Source organism: Manis javanica, chromosome 13 (genome assembly GCF_040802235.1).
Source record: "Manis javanica isolate MJ-LG chromosome 13, MJ_LKY, whole genome shotgun sequence".
Classification (NCBI taxonomy): Eukaryota; Metazoa; Chordata; class Mammalia; order Pholidota; family Manidae; genus Manis; species Manis javanica.
This window is the reverse complement of record NC_133168.1, coordinates 53,478,077-53,498,211: the sequence shown is the minus strand read 5'-3', so window position 1 is coordinate 53,498,211 and position 20,135 is coordinate 53,478,077. Positions and strand designations below refer to the sequence as shown.

General features: G+C 37.4%; 1 protein-coding gene across 3 annotated transcripts in view; it reads left to right on the top strand.

The window, feature by feature from the left end:
• SGK1 (serum/glucocorticoid regulated kinase 1) overlaps positions 1 to 20,135 on the top strand; it is a 106,781-nt gene that overhangs the window by 72,923 nt on the left and 13,723 nt on the right. For 2 of the 3 annotated variants that reach the window (XM_017655290.3, XM_017655291.3), the window contains one exon: positions 5,770 to 5,845. In XM_017655290.3, the coding sequence (XP_017510779.1) occupies positions 5,770 to 5,845 (76 nt within the window). Of the gene's footprint in view, positions 1 to 2,728; positions 2,832 to 5,769; positions 5,846 to 20,135 lie in introns of all 3 variants that reach the window. The other variant, XM_073219633.1, reaches the window with a different exon arrangement.

Here is a 20,135-nt window from a genome sequence, read left to right as displayed (position 1 = left end):
TGTTATATGGCTGTAATTAATGTTAAGCAACTGAATGAGGATAAATCATTAGCTCTCAGAGACCAAAACAGTAAAACTTGTGATCTCTGCTGAGGTTCCTTAACTAATCTCTAGACCAGACTCCTGCTGTCCTGTGCAAACTGCCATCTTTATGAGGGTGGAGGTTGGTGACAGCAGATTTGCAAATCGTGGGATGTTTGCTGTAGTGAAATACATGTGAGTGGAGTCTCATCCTGCCATGTGTGGAGGACTGTAGCCTGGAGATAGAAGCCAGAGAAACCCACCTGCCCACAATAGTGTGAGTAAGGCCTCACCACTACACACCCAAAGGTAATACGGTCTGGGTAGGTCCCAGGTGGAGCCAGGAGGGGTTCTGTGCTTCCAGGAGGACTGCATGCCCAGGATGTGAACAAGAGCCCCATGTGCTCCGCAGGTCTGCCATGCTCGCTGAAGCACAGTACAGAGGACCTCCGATAGCTGCTGGAGCTGTGGAATGCTGTGGCCACAATCTCCTGGTCACCGAGTTCCCAGGCTCTGAAATATTTTTTGGACTCCTCCATCTTCCCTCGGTTTCAGTCATGCATCGAATCTTACCAAATCACTCTGGCTGCCTTTCACACCCATCCCTTCCTTTCCATGCTCGCTGTGCTCTCATCGGCTTTACTCTGATGTACAACAGCCTTCTCCACTCCTCAGCTCTTCTAACTCTGATCTTCCGCGCAAACTGCCAAGGCTCTTGAATTCCCTCAGAGTGAAGGACATTGACATTCAGAGCTTTCCATCTGGCTTCTGTCTAGTTTCCAATCATTTCTACTATGAGCCTTCAATTCCCATGAAATAGTTCAACCAATGGTTGTCTAAACATGTCTTGTTAAGCTTTGTTCCAATGCCTTTGTTTGTTTGCCCTGCCCATTTTGGATACCTTTCTCCTGCCTGCCCACTAGTCCAGATGTTGTCCATATTTTAAAAACCTATTCAAGCCCTCCCTCTTCTTCAAAGCCTTACTTGACAACTTTGCACACACTATTGCTTTCTCCTTTAAATTCTGACAAAATTGAACAGGTATACCATATTCTTCACATTGGATTTAAGCTACTTGGTGTCAGTTTCTGTATAGCTTTGTGGATGTCTATGTCCTGCTCCCAAATCAGAATGTAAAGTCCTATCAATCATTGAGTTTCCTTTGTGTCCTCATAACAACCAGCCCAGCATCTTAGACTTACCCAAGTGTTTCATCAGTACTTGTTGGATGTAATCAACCCATCCATGAGAAAAAAATCAAAGAAGTTTTTTCTTCCTCCTGGATAAACAGAACTGAATTCAAAATTAATATTTGCAGGATAGCTTTATATCCTGGGATAGTTTCCGGGGGACATTTTCTAAAGCTTCACTAAATAGTTTTAAGAAACAAAATTTCATTTCCCTAGATACAAAGTATTCCTGCTTACTTTTTAACATTTTGTAACCTGAGGTGGGAGAGAATCAACTTCCCTGGCAAATAAGAAACAAGTAATTTGAGAGTTTCATTATATTTTAGGAAGAACTGACAATTTTAGGATATACAAAAAACCAGTGCGAATAAATAACATATACATAAAATCAGAGAGAATCAATATATTCTGATTTATTCTCCCTATATCTTTATCACAGGTGATTTTGTAATTTTTTATATATGCATGTATATTTATTATTTTGGACCAATGTTCTTTAAATAAAGATGAGATGGAATAGAGAAGGATAACCATAACCATTTCCTTTCTAGCAATCCCACAAATTTTCCAATTTTCCATCCATTGGACCATTTTGGAAAATTGAGACTTTCATACATTTCTCATGTCAGTGAAACTTTCAATGATTTATTCCCAGGTTCATTCCCAGTGTGTTAAAAATTTATGAACATCTGACATCTCCCTAAATGTAATATTCTTCTACACTCTGTTTTCTAATATAATCCCTCTGTCCTTATTCAAATGCCCCTATCTTTCTAATGTTCTAATATTGTTGTAACTTATGGAAGTACTTCTAAATTTCAAAACTGTAGGAATTAAGCACTTGGGATTACCTTCCAAAGATGATCATCCTCTCTTTGCCTGCACATGCCAACATTTTCCATTCTACCAGGCAGGGAAATGTTCCCTCCTTTCCCTCCAGGGACGCATTAGAGTTAAGTTGAAAGACAATGTCACTTCCATCAGAAAAATAATTTTTTAAGATGACTGCCCCTCAGAAAGCTTATAAGGATTTAAATAAGTGAGGATAAGTTCCAATGGTTTCATAGAGCTCACAATTTTAAAGGATCTCTTTTTTAAAAATTAATTTAATGACTTCATTAAAATTTAATAAATCCAATTATTCTTGAAATTGTTAGTTGTGGCAATGGCATGTGGTTACGCAAAACAAAAATGTCATCGGTTAAAAACACACTCTTAAGAAATCAGAGATGAAATGTCATGATGTCTGGTATTTGCTTTAAAATATTTCCACCTAAAAAAGGGGGACAGATGAAGTAGGGTTGGCAAAATGTTAAAATGCTGGTAATTGATAAAGCTGGATGATAGATACATAGAGGTTTATTATACTGTTTACTTTGACATATACTTGAAATCGTCCCTAATAAGATGTTTAAAAACTCCATAATGTTGTTCTGCTCTTCTTGTTATATCATCACCTTTCAACCCCTTCAATCACACTTCCAAGGTACATGTCCTACTGTATATTCTGGCTCTAGGAAAGAAGGAAAGAACCAAAGAATTCATTGTGGATTCAGCCAAGAGTCAGACCTGAGTGCTGGTCACTTCTTCAGCCACAGGGATCTTGTACAGACTCAGCAGGTTTGACATCTGATAATTTTCTCTTCTGTGTAGTATCTACTAGCTACAGACTCAGTTTTAACACATTGCTTATAAACTGTTGCAGTAAAGATAGTTACTAATGGATTTCTATAAATGTGCACTAAAAAATATACTATATAAACTCTTAAGATAATTTCCTGTGGGTACTTCAGTGCTTGGGAATCATGAGGATGAGGATAGCATGTTATAGCTGCATGATAATGACACAAAGTGCAAGAAGGAATTCTTGATGACTCTGAATTTAACAGCTTCAACATGTAGAAGATTTTTTAAACAAATAGTGATAAAGAACCACTCATAATAGTCAATGATTATGTAACATCTTACTATGTTGATAGACAGTAACTGCACTAGAGGGAGTTAGAATTTAATAATATGAGTGACTGTTGAAACACTGTGCTGTATATTTGAAAGCAGCATAAGATTGTATATCATGGATACTTTAATAAAAAAGAAGACCCATTCATAAGTAAATGAGATTTGAAGGAATGACCTTTGGCACAGCAAAAACACCTGCAGACACAAGATAATTCAAGCTTAATGCAGAAAGAATGCTCATACATGGCAATTTCCCCAAATGTGTCCATAGCTATAAAATAAATTAGGACTTTTTGGAATAGAAGGGTACTAAAAAGTGGTTAAGTAATAGAGCATGCTTTACTTACATAGTATATTAGATTTATAAGTTCTTGGAAACATTTTAATTACTCATATCTGGAAATAATGCTTGTAGTCTGCAGAGTCCAAGAATCTCAAAACCAATTCCTTATTCGAGTGGCTGTTATCTGGGACCATGCTCCCATAGGACCAGCCAACATGTGAGAGAAGACGAATTCTGTGACACAGTGACCTCAGTAAAAAGACTTAAAACCATTTCATGGGGAACAGTGGAAAGGAAGAGGGCCAGCTTACTTGAGGATGGGAAGCTAAGGTCAGATATAATAGCTACTTTCAAATATTTGAAATATCATTTTATGAAAGAGAGAGTAGATCTGTTCTGTGTAACTCAAAACAGAGCTAAAACCAGTGAGGAAAGTTTTGAAGATCCAGATTTTGACTTCTGAAGAACTCTCAAACAATTGGAGCAGTACTTTACTGGAATAGGTAATTCTTTTGAAGGAATTTACACTGAGGCTGCTTAGTAAACTTTGAAGGATGTTTTGCTGCTCAAAATGTTTTCCACAGAATTGACCTACACATTCTTTTTTTCCCTTGAGATTTACATTTCAATGGGTTTTTTAAACAAAAACTTTACCTCTAAAATTGTTTCTTGTCAATTAAAATCATATCACATTACCAGAAAATTCCACTGCTAAAATGTAGACCACTGACATATTTATGTATCAAATAGTTAGTGTGCCTCTCTAATATACTAACAGACATAGGATGGTGATCTATTCCTATATCTTTTTTTATCATAGTAAAAACACTTAGCATGAAATCTACCCTCTTAACAAATTTTTAAGTGTGCAGTACAGTAATGTTAACTACAGACCAATGTCGTGCAGCGGATCTCTAGCACTTAATCATCTTGCATAACTGAAATATTATACTCATTGAATAACAGCTCTCCCTTTCCTCCCCCCGACAGCCTGAAAACCACCATCCTGCTCTTTGTTTTCATGTTTAACTATTTTGCATACCTTTTATAAATGGACTGTTGCAGTATTTGTCCTTCCACATCTGACTTATTTCACTTAGTTATCTTCCAGTTTCATCCATGTTGTTCCATATGGCAGGATTTCCTTCTTTTTTAAGGCTGAATTATATTTCACTGTATCTATATACCACATTTGCTTTATCCATTCATCTGTCCATAGGCATTTAAGTTGTTTCTACCTTTTCCCTATTGTGAATAAAGCTGCAACACGCATGGGGGTGCAAATAACTCTTCAAGATCCTGATTCCATGCATTTTTTTGACCCAAGTTTAGAAGAAGAGAAAGAGCTTGTGCCAGATTGTAAATTGACAGATTGCCTCCTTCAACAGTAAAGATTTGCTATGGAAAAAAAATATCAACAGAACTAAACAATGTACTTAATGACATTCTTGAGTACTTTGATTATTGCTGCAATGGAAGGAATTTACCCATTAAATAGTACAGTCTAGAGAATTTTCACAGCAATCAAATTATCACACTACAGAATATATAGAAATGGAACTTCCTTTTTAACACTAAGATTTATATTTCTCTAATTGAAAATATGTTTGAAAACCAGAAATCACAATAGTATAAAGTTGCAAAAAAAATTTGTATCATGGCTGTTCCCTGGAACTTACTGCAAGGACTCTATTAGTTGGATATACTCTAGTCAGAGGCTTTAGGTTGAATAAACAATGCATCTTGGATATATACATGTGCTACTACTTTAAAAATAGATTCTATTAAACTATAAAATAAGAATTAATTTTAAAATTCTACTGAATTAAAAGTAGTTCTTCCTCATTATGCATTTTCCCAAGCTTATTTACTAAAAATCCCATTTCTATCATGTAGAAGTGCAAACACTTTTTATGTGATTAGTGTCCTTACACTAACACATTGGCCAATCATGCAAGGCCTCTGAGTACAGCTGTGAAGTTTGCACACTGCAAAAAGCACAGGATGAGGGAGTGATTGGGGACTAGTGTCCCACCTCCATGTGCTTATCCAGTCATGAGCCTCAGCAATGAAACTGCATTAGGTCTCGGATCACTAAATGTCCAGCTTGCCTGAGACTAATGGGTTTCCCAGGATATGGGGCTTCCAGTACCACAAACCAGCACAGTCCTGGACGAACCCTTGGTCCCACTTCTCAGGGCAGATAAGCTGTATGTGTTAGCTTCATCCTTGGACTCTTGCCTAGAGAACTATAGGCCTGAAACAGCCGAAATAGTGAAGCCATTTTCACACTTCTTTTCCCCTTTTGTTTTCAAGGTGAAAGAGCCATGTAATCATGCCAACATCCTGACCAAGCCTGACCCAAGAACCTTCTGGACTAATGATGATTCAGGTATTATTGGAAAAATATACTTTGGCCCTGTGATATGCAAGAAGCATTCTCTAGTAAAGCCCTACACAAAGGCAAAGGTTGGGGGAAATATTTGTTTTTGTCTGTTTGTTTGTTTGTTTATTCCTCATCCAACACTGGAATATACTTCACAATCATTTTTAAAGAATATAAGCCCCTTTATTTTCTCTTCCTTTTCAGTATCTAAAACATATATGCCATCAGATGCAGCTGTATGGAACCTGAAGTATATTTGAGTGTTGGGGAAACAAAGGAATGAGTCTATTTCTTGAAGTGGAGGGCAGAGGACTAGGATAAGGTAGGCAAGTCCACTGGTCCCAGTTTCTCTTCAGGGAAACGAAAGGATTAAATAATGTAAGATGAGTCATACATCAGAATACTTAGTGGAGGGCAGGTGTGATTTATTATATCGATTCAGGAGTATAAATCTAATCAGAATCAAAGTAATGGCACTTTCTGAGATCAGAAAATATGAGTCAGGTTGTATAATTAAAAATCACACTCAAACAAAGTATAGGGTAGGTCCTTATAGAAAATAGGAAACATCTTTTCATTCTTCTTCACAAGCAGTCTGAGCCATGAGGCCTAATTACACAAGGTTAAAGACATTAGAAATGAAAAGAGAAGGTTCAGCAGAAAGAGCTACTTAAGAGGGTGAGCGATACTAGAGCTTTCACCTTGCCTCATCAAATACATAACAGTGATACCTAATATACCTACTGGGCCTCACAGTTTCATAAAGTGCATTCACAAAAATCTAATTTAGTGTTCGCAGCAACCCTGTAAAGTAGGAGGGGCAGCCTGTCCTCACTATCCCTGTGTGAGAGATGAGATCAGACTCTGAAAAAACTTAGCAGACATACCCAAAGCTCACGACCAGAAAATGCCAGCCCTGGGGGTAGATAGTGAGCCTGTGGGCCCAGTTCTGCATCACACTTCCTAGGAAGAGGCTCTCCTGTGGGAAGCAGCAGGGGAGAAATCCACACTTTAATCTTCTCTTCATAAAAGAGAGTCAAAGACTATGCCTATTAGCAGAAGCAGTGGGAAGGGTTGAGGAGAGCAGCGGGAAAACCCTCTGATGCTTTTTTTCAAAGTCCAGGCTCCTGGTCTAAACTTATTACCAGTGTCATTCATCACAAAAAAATTGTTCTATTTTGTTTCATGTCTTTGAAGAAACATGAAAGTGAATTGGCCTATTTATGCCATCATTTTGGCCCATTAGTAGTATAACTACACTTAATGTAATAGCCTGGTCAGATATAACTATACCATTTTACTACTTCTTTTCCTTGTGTCCCTTCTCTTCTTTGTTTGCCGGCTCTTCTTTTCCTGACTTCTCTAGGATTATATGACTTTCTTTAAAAAGTCCAATATTAATTTGCCTATTGACTTGCTGGCTGTAGGGATTACAAAAAATAGCTTTTCACAGACTTTTTTAGAAACTTTGTATCAGTTCATTTACCCTGGGCCTACTATTTTTTATATTATTGTTGTCATAAATATTACTTCTACATATGAAAGAAACCCTACAGTACAATGTATTAAGAAAAAACATCTTTTGTATTTATTCAGATATTTACCATTTCTGATATTCTTCATTTTTTCTTGAAGATCCAAGTTTCCCTCAGGGATTATTCCTTTAGCCTGGAAAAAACTTCTTTCAGCATTTCTTACAATTCAATGATTCTGACTATGATATCTCTCAGTTTTCTTTTATCTTCATGATATGCCTTTATAAATGAAAGTATCTTTACTTCATTCTTGAAGGATATTTTTTCTAGGTATGAAATTCTGAGTGGGTGATTTTTTTTTTCCTTCAGCACTTTAAAGATGTTAGCCCATTGTCTTCTGGTCTCTATAGCTTCTGATACAAAGACAGCAATTGATTAAATTACTGCTACTCTGAATATTCTTGTCTTTCACTGGCTGTTTTATTTATTTATTTTTTTAATCTTTGCTTCTTATCAGTTCGACCATGATGGGTCTAGACTAGAATTTATATTCTTTGAGATGGAGACCCCTCAGGGTTAGGAAGTTAGACATTCTTATTAGTAGTTTGCTTAGAATTTGAATCTGAGGGATGCAACTGTTTCTGCTGTGATTTCTACACTGCAATGTGCCCTTTCTCCTTCAGCGTATCAATGCTCTAACTAAGACTTTTCCTAAATGCCTTCAATTCTGTGAAGTGTAAACATAAGCTAAAGTAAATCCACAGCTATCCTTTTGCAACATGCAAATTTATGAGCCTATAAATGGATTCTTTACAAAGGCAATATTCTAGTCACAGCATGAGTTTTATTGTGGTAGCTTTTTCCAATTGCTGAAATAATTGTGATAAAATGATTCCATCATTTCCTACAGAAAATATATTTCAGTGAATGGAATATTTCCACACAAAGCCAGCCATTACCAGAGGGTATTTTATTTATTGATCTAATGCATAGTCTCATGATGCAGTTTATTAGAGTTAAATATTAGGATAACTAGTCCACATTAGTTGATAGAAATATAAGTTAAATTTTAAAATTATTTTATTTTGAAGTAAGGAAGTCCCAAAGGTTAAGACACCCTGAAACCTGATGAGATTGCCTAGATTTTCATACTTTCTGTCTTTTTGCATGACTACCAGAGGACCGGACTGGCAAGCTCAATTGCCATATGCTGATATAGTAGGTGGAGAAACAAAAGTAATTTTTTAAAAAGCTTTTTAAAAAAATCATAATACAAAAAGAGCATATGTTCATCACAGGAAAGAAAGGGAAAATAAAGAAAGGAAGAAAATCAATCACCCTTATTCCTACCATCCATACTTTTGGGTTTGACTCTCTCAGGCATTCCCAGGATTTATTCCAACAATAAGCAAACAGGCTGCACAAGTTTAGGCTCTATCCTATTATCTTTGCTTTCAGGCTTTGAAACCTGAGTTGTTTGTTTCCACACCTTTGTTTCTCAATTGCTGGTCCTTCAGTGGCTTGTAACATCCCCTTAAATTAGAATTTCAAGGTAGGATGAGTTTCCCCACACTTTCAGAATGTGTTTTCCCAGTACTATTATTGGCAAAACAGATAATGTTCTTTGCTGAAAGAAAGTCAGATAATAAAGTGGTTAAACAGTAAGGTTTCTTTTGTAAGGGCCATGATTTTAACTGGCACTTATTTTGCCTAGTAAGAAAATGTAGCTCCTTGGTGTTCTCCCTGGGCTTTAACTTGAAGATGGCTTTTAACAAGAAGATGCAATTGTACTCTTGGGATTTTCAAAATGTCTGCTTTTCTTTCCAGCAAAAATTAAAGGTCAAGAATCATTGTTGTGCAAATTTTTCCCAGAAGGAAAATTTAATTTTCCCTATATTGTCAGTATTATGCATTGTTTCTTTATATTTTCTAATGATTCATCACATATTAAAATTTAATCCAAATTTCTAGGGATGTAAACATCACTATAAAATGGTATATTCATATTTATTCAGGAACAGTAATAGTTTATGTATTAAATGTAGAAATGAAATGAATCACAGTCTGAAAACATATGGACTACAGAAATATTACAGTATTTCAGAGACTGTCAAATTAGATCACTGAATTAATATAAGGAGAAGGAGGACTTCATTATACAGATTTTAAAAGTGAAGGAAATAACTTCTAAATTTTTTTTCTTCAAAAGCAAAACACTTTCATATTTATATATAGATAGCAGTTGCTTCTTCCCTCAAAGTATGGTATTATCTAGCCATTAAAGGAGATGATGTAGGTAAAGGTACTAAGAACCTTGTCTAGCATAGACTTAGTGTCAATTTATGTTAGCTCTCCTTACTTGGAGAAAGAATTATGTCATTTATACAGACCCAATCAGACTCCCTCTGCCCTATCTATGTAGGGTTTATAAGGGGAAAGAAGAAAATATGTTACTTTGTCATTACTGTTACTATTTCATACTCTTACTGAACCTATGGCTTATTGTTTTCTCTCTGAACCATAAGCTCATCATTCACTGTCTTCATTATCTGGGTTTCCAGACAAGAGACTGATAAGCTTCCTGAGAATAGACATATGGCTGGACATAAAATCCTCAAGAAGGAAAGAACTTAGATGTCACCTAGTCATTTAGATAAAATATCACCTTTCTAAGCAAGGATCTGTAAAGCAGAAACACTTAGTTCTGCATGACTTTAACCATCTATAATGGTTTAGAAGGTTCCAAGTTCAAGGATGAGTTATTTATTCCAGCAAGTAGCAAAATGTCATTTCAAACTCCTCTGTTTAAAGATACGTAGAGCCATGCTCATCTAGTATTTAAGTAATGTTTGACAGCAGAAGTTCATCAGCTTTGGTCCTCATGATTGGGCTTCTGCCAAGTGTGTGAATGTGTGACTAGAGACTCCCCGTTCAGCTCAGCACAAAGAAGCCCAATCTCTCTTGTTCAGATTGTGTAAGTAACTTAAGGTTAGCTTTCTGAGACTTCACAGTTGGAACGAAATCTGTTTCTCCCTTTGTTGAACTCAGAATTTTCTTTCTCTTTGTTACAACCAAAGTTACTCATTATTTCTGCTGTTTTATTCAAGGCTGAGCTAACAGTGTTTCACAATGACTGATTCTTCTGATTCCCCAAGACTCTTTCAAAATATTTTTACACAGTATTTCCTTGTAACCATTTTATCCAAATCATTCATTTCATGTCTAAGATCTTTCATTTCCATAGCATTAAAGAACATTTTATTATGGCTAAAGGAATACCAGGAAACTTTCTCATTTAAAAAATCCAAGAAAAATAGATTAATGCAACTTCATAATTTCAGCTAAGTTATTTTTGTCATATTTTAATGCATTTTTTTTCTCATTTTGTTAGTTTATATCAGACTAATGGAATAGCAGATGTTTTAAATCTAGTGGATTTTAGTGTAGCTACTGCTAAGATGTCCTAATGTCTTTTATTATTTTAAACATGCTGAAATATTGAGTCTTTGGCAGCTTCCATTATTCCTAAGAAGAGTGTCCCATAAAGCAAGATATGTAATATATAAGATCGTCTTCCAGGAGGTTACAGGTCTATCACAGGAAAAAAATAAATGAAAAAAGAGGTTTGGAGTTTTTTCCCTTAATAACAAAAATACTATATTTGGCCAAATACAAACATAGTTTTCAAAATTGGAAGAGAAGTTATTTTACAACTTTTAAATAATACATGATAAGCAGAGTAGGGCAATGAAAACAGGCTCTGCCAGGGATGAAATGGCCCTCAGAGAGGCTGGGTGCAGGATGGAGAGTGAGGAATAGGCCTGGAGGGGTAGGCTGGACACAGGTATGAGGAACACAGGAAGACAGAGATGAGTGTAAACCTGGGATGCTCAGAGATAAGAAAAGAATTATAGTTTAGGACAGAGAGCCTCCAGGAAACTTATTTGTAAAATGAGAGTTGACTGAAGTAAATCAAAACTAAGATTCTTTCTTATTCTCAATCTCCCTTATTCTATGAAGCTGTAAATTGACAATAAAAAGGAAATGCAAAAGAATTTTTAAAAAGATGGCTCAGGATGGGCTGGGGCCCTTGGAGTAGACCCCGTGAGTGGTGTAGCTCAGGGAACCCTGACCTTGCCTCCTCAACAATACGTGGCAATCAGCTCTTTCCACTGATTAAAATTTTGGCTCTTAGAGGATAATTTTATATTAATAGTTCAGCTGCTCTGTTCTTTTAGGTATTAAATTACATAACACACAAGTTTTCAAATTGTCCTTCTATACCTAATCTCAGCTGATCTTCCCAGTCACCCCGTGGGATTAACAAAATGGGTGTTAGCCCTGAGAATACATAAAGTTAAGTGCTTTGCCCAAAGCAGAATGTATCATAAATGATAAGACACAGAACTGAAATCAGAGCTCCTAGGAACTACTCCGGTTCTCTTTCTACTGCTTCAAAAAGGTAAGAGTAGAACTTTGCAATTAAATATAGCTTAACGGGGACCAAATGTTTGGGGAAAGAGCAGTAAATTAAGGATGAGATTCAAACTGAGATGTGATTTTGCCATTGTTCACGGGAAGCTGGGAAAGGAGGAAATTTAGGCAAATACAGGGATTATTTTAGAGGACTGAGACATAGTATCCCTTTCAGCCTGGTGTTCTGCTGAGTTCTGTGGAGAAAGATGCAAATTTTCTCCCTTGAAAGCTCAGGTAGATAAACTGGCAGACACAAGAAGACTATGAATAAAATAGTGTAAATACAAGTTAAAATAATGATAGCTGCCTACACATATGTGAAGGACTATCATTTGGAACATAAAGGGGAGAGGTTATTTTACTTGTAAAAAGAAGAATTTTAGGTGTCAGAAAAACCTACATTTGCATTCTGATTTTGCCAGTACTAGTTATGTTGCATGACATAACTAATATTTACCTCTTTAAGCCTCAGATCTTAAGAATTATAGAAGGGGATAGTAACAGTTTTTCATAGTGATTATGAGGGTTAAGTGAGAAATTTCCCCAAAAACACTTAACCATAGTGTCTGCCACTAAAATCACTCAATGTTAGCTATTTAAAGTAAATGCACTGAATTATGGAAGTTAAAGAGCAGAACGTGGTCATTTCTGCTTATCAGTATGTCCTTAGCATCACAGTAGTGCTGGGCTCTAGAATGTGCAGACGAGGTATTCCTTCAAAAATTTTTATGAGAATATTGGCATATGGTCTAAGGAAGAACTTTACCAACTGATGCTAGTTGGCAATGGTAGAGATAGCCTTGGAAGTAGAGGTGATTCCAGTGAAAAATTAAAGAGAGAGCTCAATAAAGAGTTCTCAGGAAAATTGTAGAGTCATAGCTCCTAAGGTCCTTTGAGCCCTAACAGAATTTTTTATAATTCTATGAATAGCATGAAATGAGGCTGGCAGTGCTGTTCAAATAAAAACCTACTTTCAGATATATACAATAGTTTCAAACTTTAAAACAAAGAGGGAAAAGGTCATTCAGCATGCTGGCTGTGAACTGTCCATACACAGGAGCACATAAGTACAGCAGAGCTCAAGGAATAGTGGTTGGGTTATTTTTAGAAATGGCAATGAGTCGACAATAATCCATCTTCATGTCTTCATCCAGTGTCTTTTTGGGGACAAATTATCTGTGAAAAACATCTGTGAAAATCACAAAGGAATGCTCTGTGAGGAAAAATAATTGGCTCATATAAAGCAGATAAGATGTTAAATCCAGCAGTACCATGTTCTAACAAGGCTCCCTGTAGTAGATCCTTTTACAATAATTCCTGGAAGTAAGCTTGTTATGTCTAGTGCATTTGTGCTTTGATATCTTTATATAAATGTACCTTCAAATGTTTTTAAATATTAAAATTTTAGTATTGCCATAGTATTAATGTAATGTGCATTGTATATTATATATGTGTATAGATACATAATATAATGTGTGTAATATTAATTGTAATTCTCAATAACTTTTTTAGAAAAGAGATGGAAAAGGAATAGCAGTCCTGGGGTCCTTACAAGGTCCCTGTCCACCTTACAGAAACCAATAATCCTAAAGAAAATAAACCTCAGAGAAAAGAAAATGGGAAGTAAGAAGAGATAGGAAGAAAGTGGCAGGAGAGAATGGCAAATGGATCTTAGACAGAAACTATGTATGTTGGGCTCATTTCTCCCCTTTGGTTGTTTCTTCCCATTACAAAAAAGAAAGTCTGAAGGCAGTGGGCCATCAACTATGTAATAAGAGCAGTTTGTGGATATAAAAATAGAATATTTACAATGTGATTAAGAGAAAAAAGAAAATACTTTTACCTTTAAAATGTAATCTCAAGGCTTATTAAACAGAACTTGCCCAACTGGATTTATGTTAATATAAAAAGGTATAAACAACATTCTTTGAAGAATGAATTTCAAGTAGGTCTACCATGTTCTATAAGTTCTAAGACTTTAGATTTTTAAGCAATATTTTATGAACTATGAAGTAGAATCATCATAGATACTAATGATAGCAAATCTTGTCTCTTTGGAATAGTCATTTGCTGTAAATAAGGATAGAGTATAATACAATTTTAAACATTAAGTTCATAAACAAATAACATAACTTCTTAAGTCACCGTATTTATTTAGTTTGGGAAGTGTGGGATTATTCATGATTTCTATCTTTTGCTCACATCTACTTAATTTCTTCTCTGTAATTTTATTATGGTCTTCCACAAAAGCTTATTTTTATTCTTTTAGATTTCCTCTATGTCTTTAGTGAAATGGTGATTACGAAAGAAGACTGGTATCATCACACACACACACACATAAAACAGAAATAGTTATTAATACATCTGAAACTGCTGGCCAAACCATCAGTCAGTTTCTTCTGCGACAACTAATCTTATTTGTTAAATGGATTCTATAATCACAACACAAAAACAAATAGTACTATCATAAGTGTCTGATGGTTGACCATACACCCTAAGGAAATTAGGCTATGATGGCTGATCATGGAAGTTCTGATCCAGGATATCATAAATAAAAACAAAAATGAATTTACTAGTCTAATATATTAACTAGTCTAGAATGAACATCTCCCACTGACATGCATCACCTGAATACAGGATCAAGCCTTTTCATGTTCATCTTATGGTGTTAAAGTTGAGAAGAGAAGTACAGATAAGTAGGAGAAATTATGATGGGCCCGGCAGAAAGATTTATTCATCAAATACACCCAATGTTTCCTGAACCTCAGTTACATGCAAGGCATATGTTAGGAAGTTAGGAAAGGTAATCACACAAAATAATCCTCCTCTTTTGCTGCGTCAAATTATTAGAAAAGTGTAAACATGTGCACAGGTTCCTAGAACCCTGTTGCTAGCGGTGAGGGGACCATGAGGTTTTTGGTAGCCTTCAGAGTTGGGGATGAGCTTCAAAACTTCAAGATAAGCTGTGGGGGAAATGGGGTTCCTGCCAAATCTCCCACAATTCTAGGAGTAGTCAGTAATGGGGGCATAACGGGCATCTCCCAAAGTCACAGACATCAAAAAGTCACATTCTTTCAGGGCATTTTTAGGTGTCAACAGGACTCAGGTACCCTGCCGTAAGGAGCATTTGGCAACTTCACACTGCCAAGTTGTGATTATGTGTTATGCCACACTGCACAACATATAAATGTGAAAAGGTGACTCCCTGATTTTCTCATAAAAGTTAGCTAGTGCTAAGACAATACCTTCCACATATTTACTCAGTATTTTCAAATACATTAAGTGAATGGTCAGGCAATATAATTAGGGCATCCACAGTCACCTTTCTTTGAATTTTTGCTTGGTAAGCTAGTGTATGTCCAATCCCATAGGGTCACAAAGAAAGTTGTAAATTATTAACCTGAAAAGAGAGTGGAAGGATAAGAAAAACAACAGAACCCAGATATCAAAGCTAGTCAGAAATGTTCTAAAAATAGTGAAATGAACTCAAATTTACTAAGCACTAAGAAGGCAGCAAATGAAGATGTAGAATCCTTAGAAAGTAAAAATTGAGGTACTTACTACCAAGTCAGGGGTTATTGCTTTGTTATGTTTCTGTATGTGATAAAGCTTGTGTGTGACACTCACATTATGGATGTTACCACCAAGTTACTAAAATGTATATGTACGTAAAACCCCAGAAGCAAACAACTGCAATGCTATCACCCCTTTCTGGGACACTGTCAAAGGACAGTGGTGAAGGGATACCCTCCCAGTGGGCAGAACTTGAGAGCAATCCACCTGATTGGTCATTTTACTTGGAAGGAGAACTGGCCAGACATGATTATATAGCAATTCATGGACTGTGCCCAATGGTTTGGCTGAACAGTCATAAAATTGGAAGTAGAAGGGATGTGATTGGAAATTTGGTGACAAGGAAGTCTGGGGAAGAGGAATGTGGATAAACCTCTTTGAATAGACAAAAAAATGTGAAGCTATCTGTGTCCTATGTGAATGCCTACCAAAGGGTGACTTCAACAGAGAAGGATTATAACAATCAAGTGGATAGGATGACCCATTAGGTGGATCTCAGTCAGCCTCTTTCCCAGCCACCCCCATCATCACTGAATGGGCTCATGAACAAATTGGCCATGATGGCAGTGATGGAGGCTATCCAGGGCTTAGCAATGTGGACTTCTCACCAAAACTGATGTGGCTACAACCACTGCTGACTGCCCAATCTACCAGCAGCAGACACCGATACTGAGTCCCTGATACCACAGCACTCCCCAGGGTGATCAGCCAGTTACCCCGTGGCAGGGGGATTACATCTGACTTTCCCATCACGGAAGAGACAGCCTTTTATTCTTACCAGAATATCCACTTACTCTGGATATGGATTTGCCTTCCCTGCATGCAAAATTTCTGCTGAAACAACCATCCACCGACTTACGAATGCCTTACCTACTTATTCTACTTACAGAATACCAACATGGTATTCCATGCAGTATTATTGCTTACCACATGGCAGTAGGCCCCATTTTCATGGAATTTGCTGGTCTTAGCAGGTTCCCCACTATCCTGAAGCACCTGGCTTGATAGAATAGTAGAATAACCTTTTGAGAACTCAGTTGCAGTGCCAGCTAGACAGCAGTACTTTGCAGATTTGGGGCAAGGTTTTCTAGGAGGTTATATATGCTCTGAATCAGCATCTAGTATAAGATGCTATTTCTCCCATACTGGCATTCACAGGTCCAGAAATCAAGGTGTAGAGATGAGAGTGGCACCGCTCACTGTTAACTCCAGTGAATTATTAGCAGCAGTTTTGCTTCCTGTCTTCCCAATCTTATGCTCTGCTGGCCTAGTGGTCTTAGTTTCAAAGGGAGGAATGCTTCCACTGGGAGATGCAATGATTCCATTAAACTGAAAGTTAAGACTGCCACAGATCCACTTTGGGCTCTTTGTGCCCCTAAGTCAACAGGCAAGGAAGGGAGGTAGGTCCTGACAACCAAGGAGAAATTGGACTGCTACTGCATAACAGAAGTAAGGAAGAGTATGTCCGGAATACAGGTGACCCCACAGGGTGGCTCTTGGTGTACCATGCCCTATGATTAAAGGCAAGGGAAATCTCCAACAACCCAATCCAGGCAGGACTACTGATGGCCCAGCCCCTATCAGCAATGAAAGTGTGGGTCACCCCACAAGATGAAGAATCATGACCAGTTGAAGTGTTGCTGAGGACAAATGGGTAATGGGAGAAGATGGTTATAAATATCAGCTACACCCGTGTGACCGATTGTAGAAACAAAGACTATAATTATGAATATTTCTTCCTTATCTGTTATGGATGTGTGTGTGAGTGTGTGTGAAGTAAATATCTTTGTTTTCTCCCCCTCTTACCCCTTGTCAAGTAATATAAGATTCATTGACTTTCTATCACAACATTTAAGAATTGTGAACCTTACATCATAGTATTTAAGTTACAGGCTGTCAAAGGGAAGAGTAACATCTTGCAAAAACTTTGCATCCTTTTCTGGGGAAAGGATTAGTAGGTTTTGGGTTGTATGCAGGATAGTTGTGTCATGTTAGGTGGAAGTATGGCCTTGTTATTGTCTTTATATGGAGATTAAGTATAATTTAAGAAGATGTGTATGGGTGCCAAGTTGACACAGGTTAATGTGTGATAGTTATTTTTATGTATCAACTTGGCTGAGCCACAGAGTCCAAATATTTGGTCAAACATCCTTCTGGATGTTTCTGTGAGGGTTCTTTTTATATGAGATTAACATTTAAATCAGTGGTCTGTAACTTAAGCAGTTTGGCCTCTGTAATGTGGGCGGGTTTCATCCAATCGTGGAAGGCCTAAACAGAACAGAAACTGACCTACACCAGGGCAAGAAGGAATTCTGCCAGTGGACAGCCTTTGGACTTGAGAAGCAACTTAGTTCTCCCCTGGGTCGCCAGCCTGTCATCCCACCCTGCAGATTTTGGACTTAACAACCTCTGTAATTGCAAAAGCCAATTACTTATAATAAATCTCTAGATAGAGATAGATAGATAGGTAGGTAGATAGATGGATAGATAGATGATAGATAGATAGATAGATAGATAGATAGATAGATAGATAGATAGATAGATCCTATTGGTTCTGTCTCTCTGGGGAACCCTAATACCTATGTATGTATAAATAATCACAAAGATATGAAAATACAATTACCCACCAACTTGTTACTAAGCATTTACAGCACTTGCACATGAGCTGTGGCTCTTTCCATGTCTGACAACCTAACAGTCATTCTGCTATGGCTTTAAAACCACACACAGACGGTGCACAATAGGAGTCCTTTTATCAAGGCCTTGTCATAGTGTGGAGAAGGAAATAAAGAAAGAAAATAAAGTAGAAGGGTTTTGTATTAAGTGCTCATGCAGGCTTTCTGGTAATATGACAGTTATGTAAGAACTTGATGATTGCAACACAGGAGGAAAACACTCTTGGAAATGGCCATGTTATCCCCTGTGTCCTCTGGCTGGATGAGAGGTTCTGATACTCTTGGGGAAAGTCAGTTGAATGACAGACAGCACTCTACCAAACTCATACAGTGTCATTAATAAAGATAGTATCTGTCCTTTGATTTCTGCGTATCTGTAAATGCAGTATGACATTTGGCTACCGTCACCTACTGAGGGTACATCTACTTTTACAGATTAACCAGAGTCCTAAGAAGCACTGAGAGCACCAGGATGCCGCTCTGACTGCACTGTGCCACTTCTAGAAAGATAGCTTGCTGTCTATCACTTTCTTTAAACCCTAAAGAAAGGGCAGTTCTTCTTAACAACTACCAATTCCTCATGAATATGATCATCCACACTTACAAAACTGGGGAGGTTCATAAAGAGAAGAGTCCATGGACAGCAAAGGAGAATTTGGGGAGCAAAGTGAAAAGGAGAGAGAAAAAGAGGATATGTTTTTCTGACCGATTGGGAGATTATCTGTGGTCCTGGGAACAAGTGGCTCATTTGGCATCTTTACAAGCTGGGCAGATAAAAGCCTAGATGGCCACACCCAATAGTTTGATTCTCTGAACTTGACAAAGTATCCATTAAATGTCTGTGAAAAGGAGCATCTATTTCTACTTCTTGAAAAATGACTCAGTATGATTGTTAATGACCCCAATGGGCCAAAAAAAAGTAGCCTTGATTTCAAAATCCTCATTGTACATCATTCATAAAATCTAGTCCCTCCGTTTTCAGAAGCAATTGAGTAGCATGATATGTAATATGTAATAAAATAGCTAAACCCAAGGGTTATTTTATTTGGTTTGATATTGTCTTGCTTTTTATAGTGAGTAGCAAAGTGACTACCTGGGAAATGTACCTTTGATTATTAAGTGAAGGGAGGGAATTTAATTTGGTTGAGAACCAATTGTGTGCCCAACAATATATAAGGTGCATATTATAAAACGATTTCATTTATTAAGTACTTCCTATAGGCCAGGCCTTCTTCTGGACACCAGGGGTAGTACGGAGAACAAGATAGACACCGTCTCTCCAGGGGGACTGCTTTCTAGTGGGGGGGAGACAAACAATAAACCCAAGAAAAAAGTCAGATAGTAATCTAATATGCAGATAATTGAATCAGAGTGAATGATAAAGGATGGTTAGCTGGTTACTTTAGGTTCATGGTCTAAGTGGTATTTACTCTGAGATCGGATTGCCAAGAAGGATCCAGCTGGGGGAACATCAGGAAGAAAGCACTTCAGGTGGAGGGGAAGCACGAAGTCCCTAAGGCATACACAAGCTCGGACTGCCAAAGGAACCCAGAGCAAAGACCCGCAAACCTGGAGGGCGATGGGCAGGGTGCCCAGGGAGGGAGCTGGAGAAAGTTAGGCTGGTGAGAAACGGGGGTTGTGCTGTCTGGTTTTCAAGGAACACAAGGCCCAGAGAGGCACCTGAGAGGTAAGCAACTAAGAGTACAAAATCCTTGAGAAGAGGCTACAATGGGGGGAGGACAGGAAGGTTACCAAGGATTAGGTGGGTGTGGACATTATTAAAGGAAGCCAGTGAGGTGGTTCTGAGCCTCCAGAAGTTCCTTTTAGATTGATCTTTTCCCAGATATCCCAGAACTGCATAATTTTAGTGCTACAGGAGAACCTCCAGCTCATTCCTCACTGGTAAAAGTGAATATTCTAAATGGTTAAACCTATCCAAGTCTGTATTTGAACGGCATTAAGGCATAACTGCGCCTCAGAAAAAGTAAAAATACCTGAGAGCTTACCTTTGCTTTGGAGAAAGCTCTATTTAAAAAAACTAAATAAATGTAGACCACGTCCTCCCTGGGTATAGGAACGCTGCCCTCTTGGGTATTC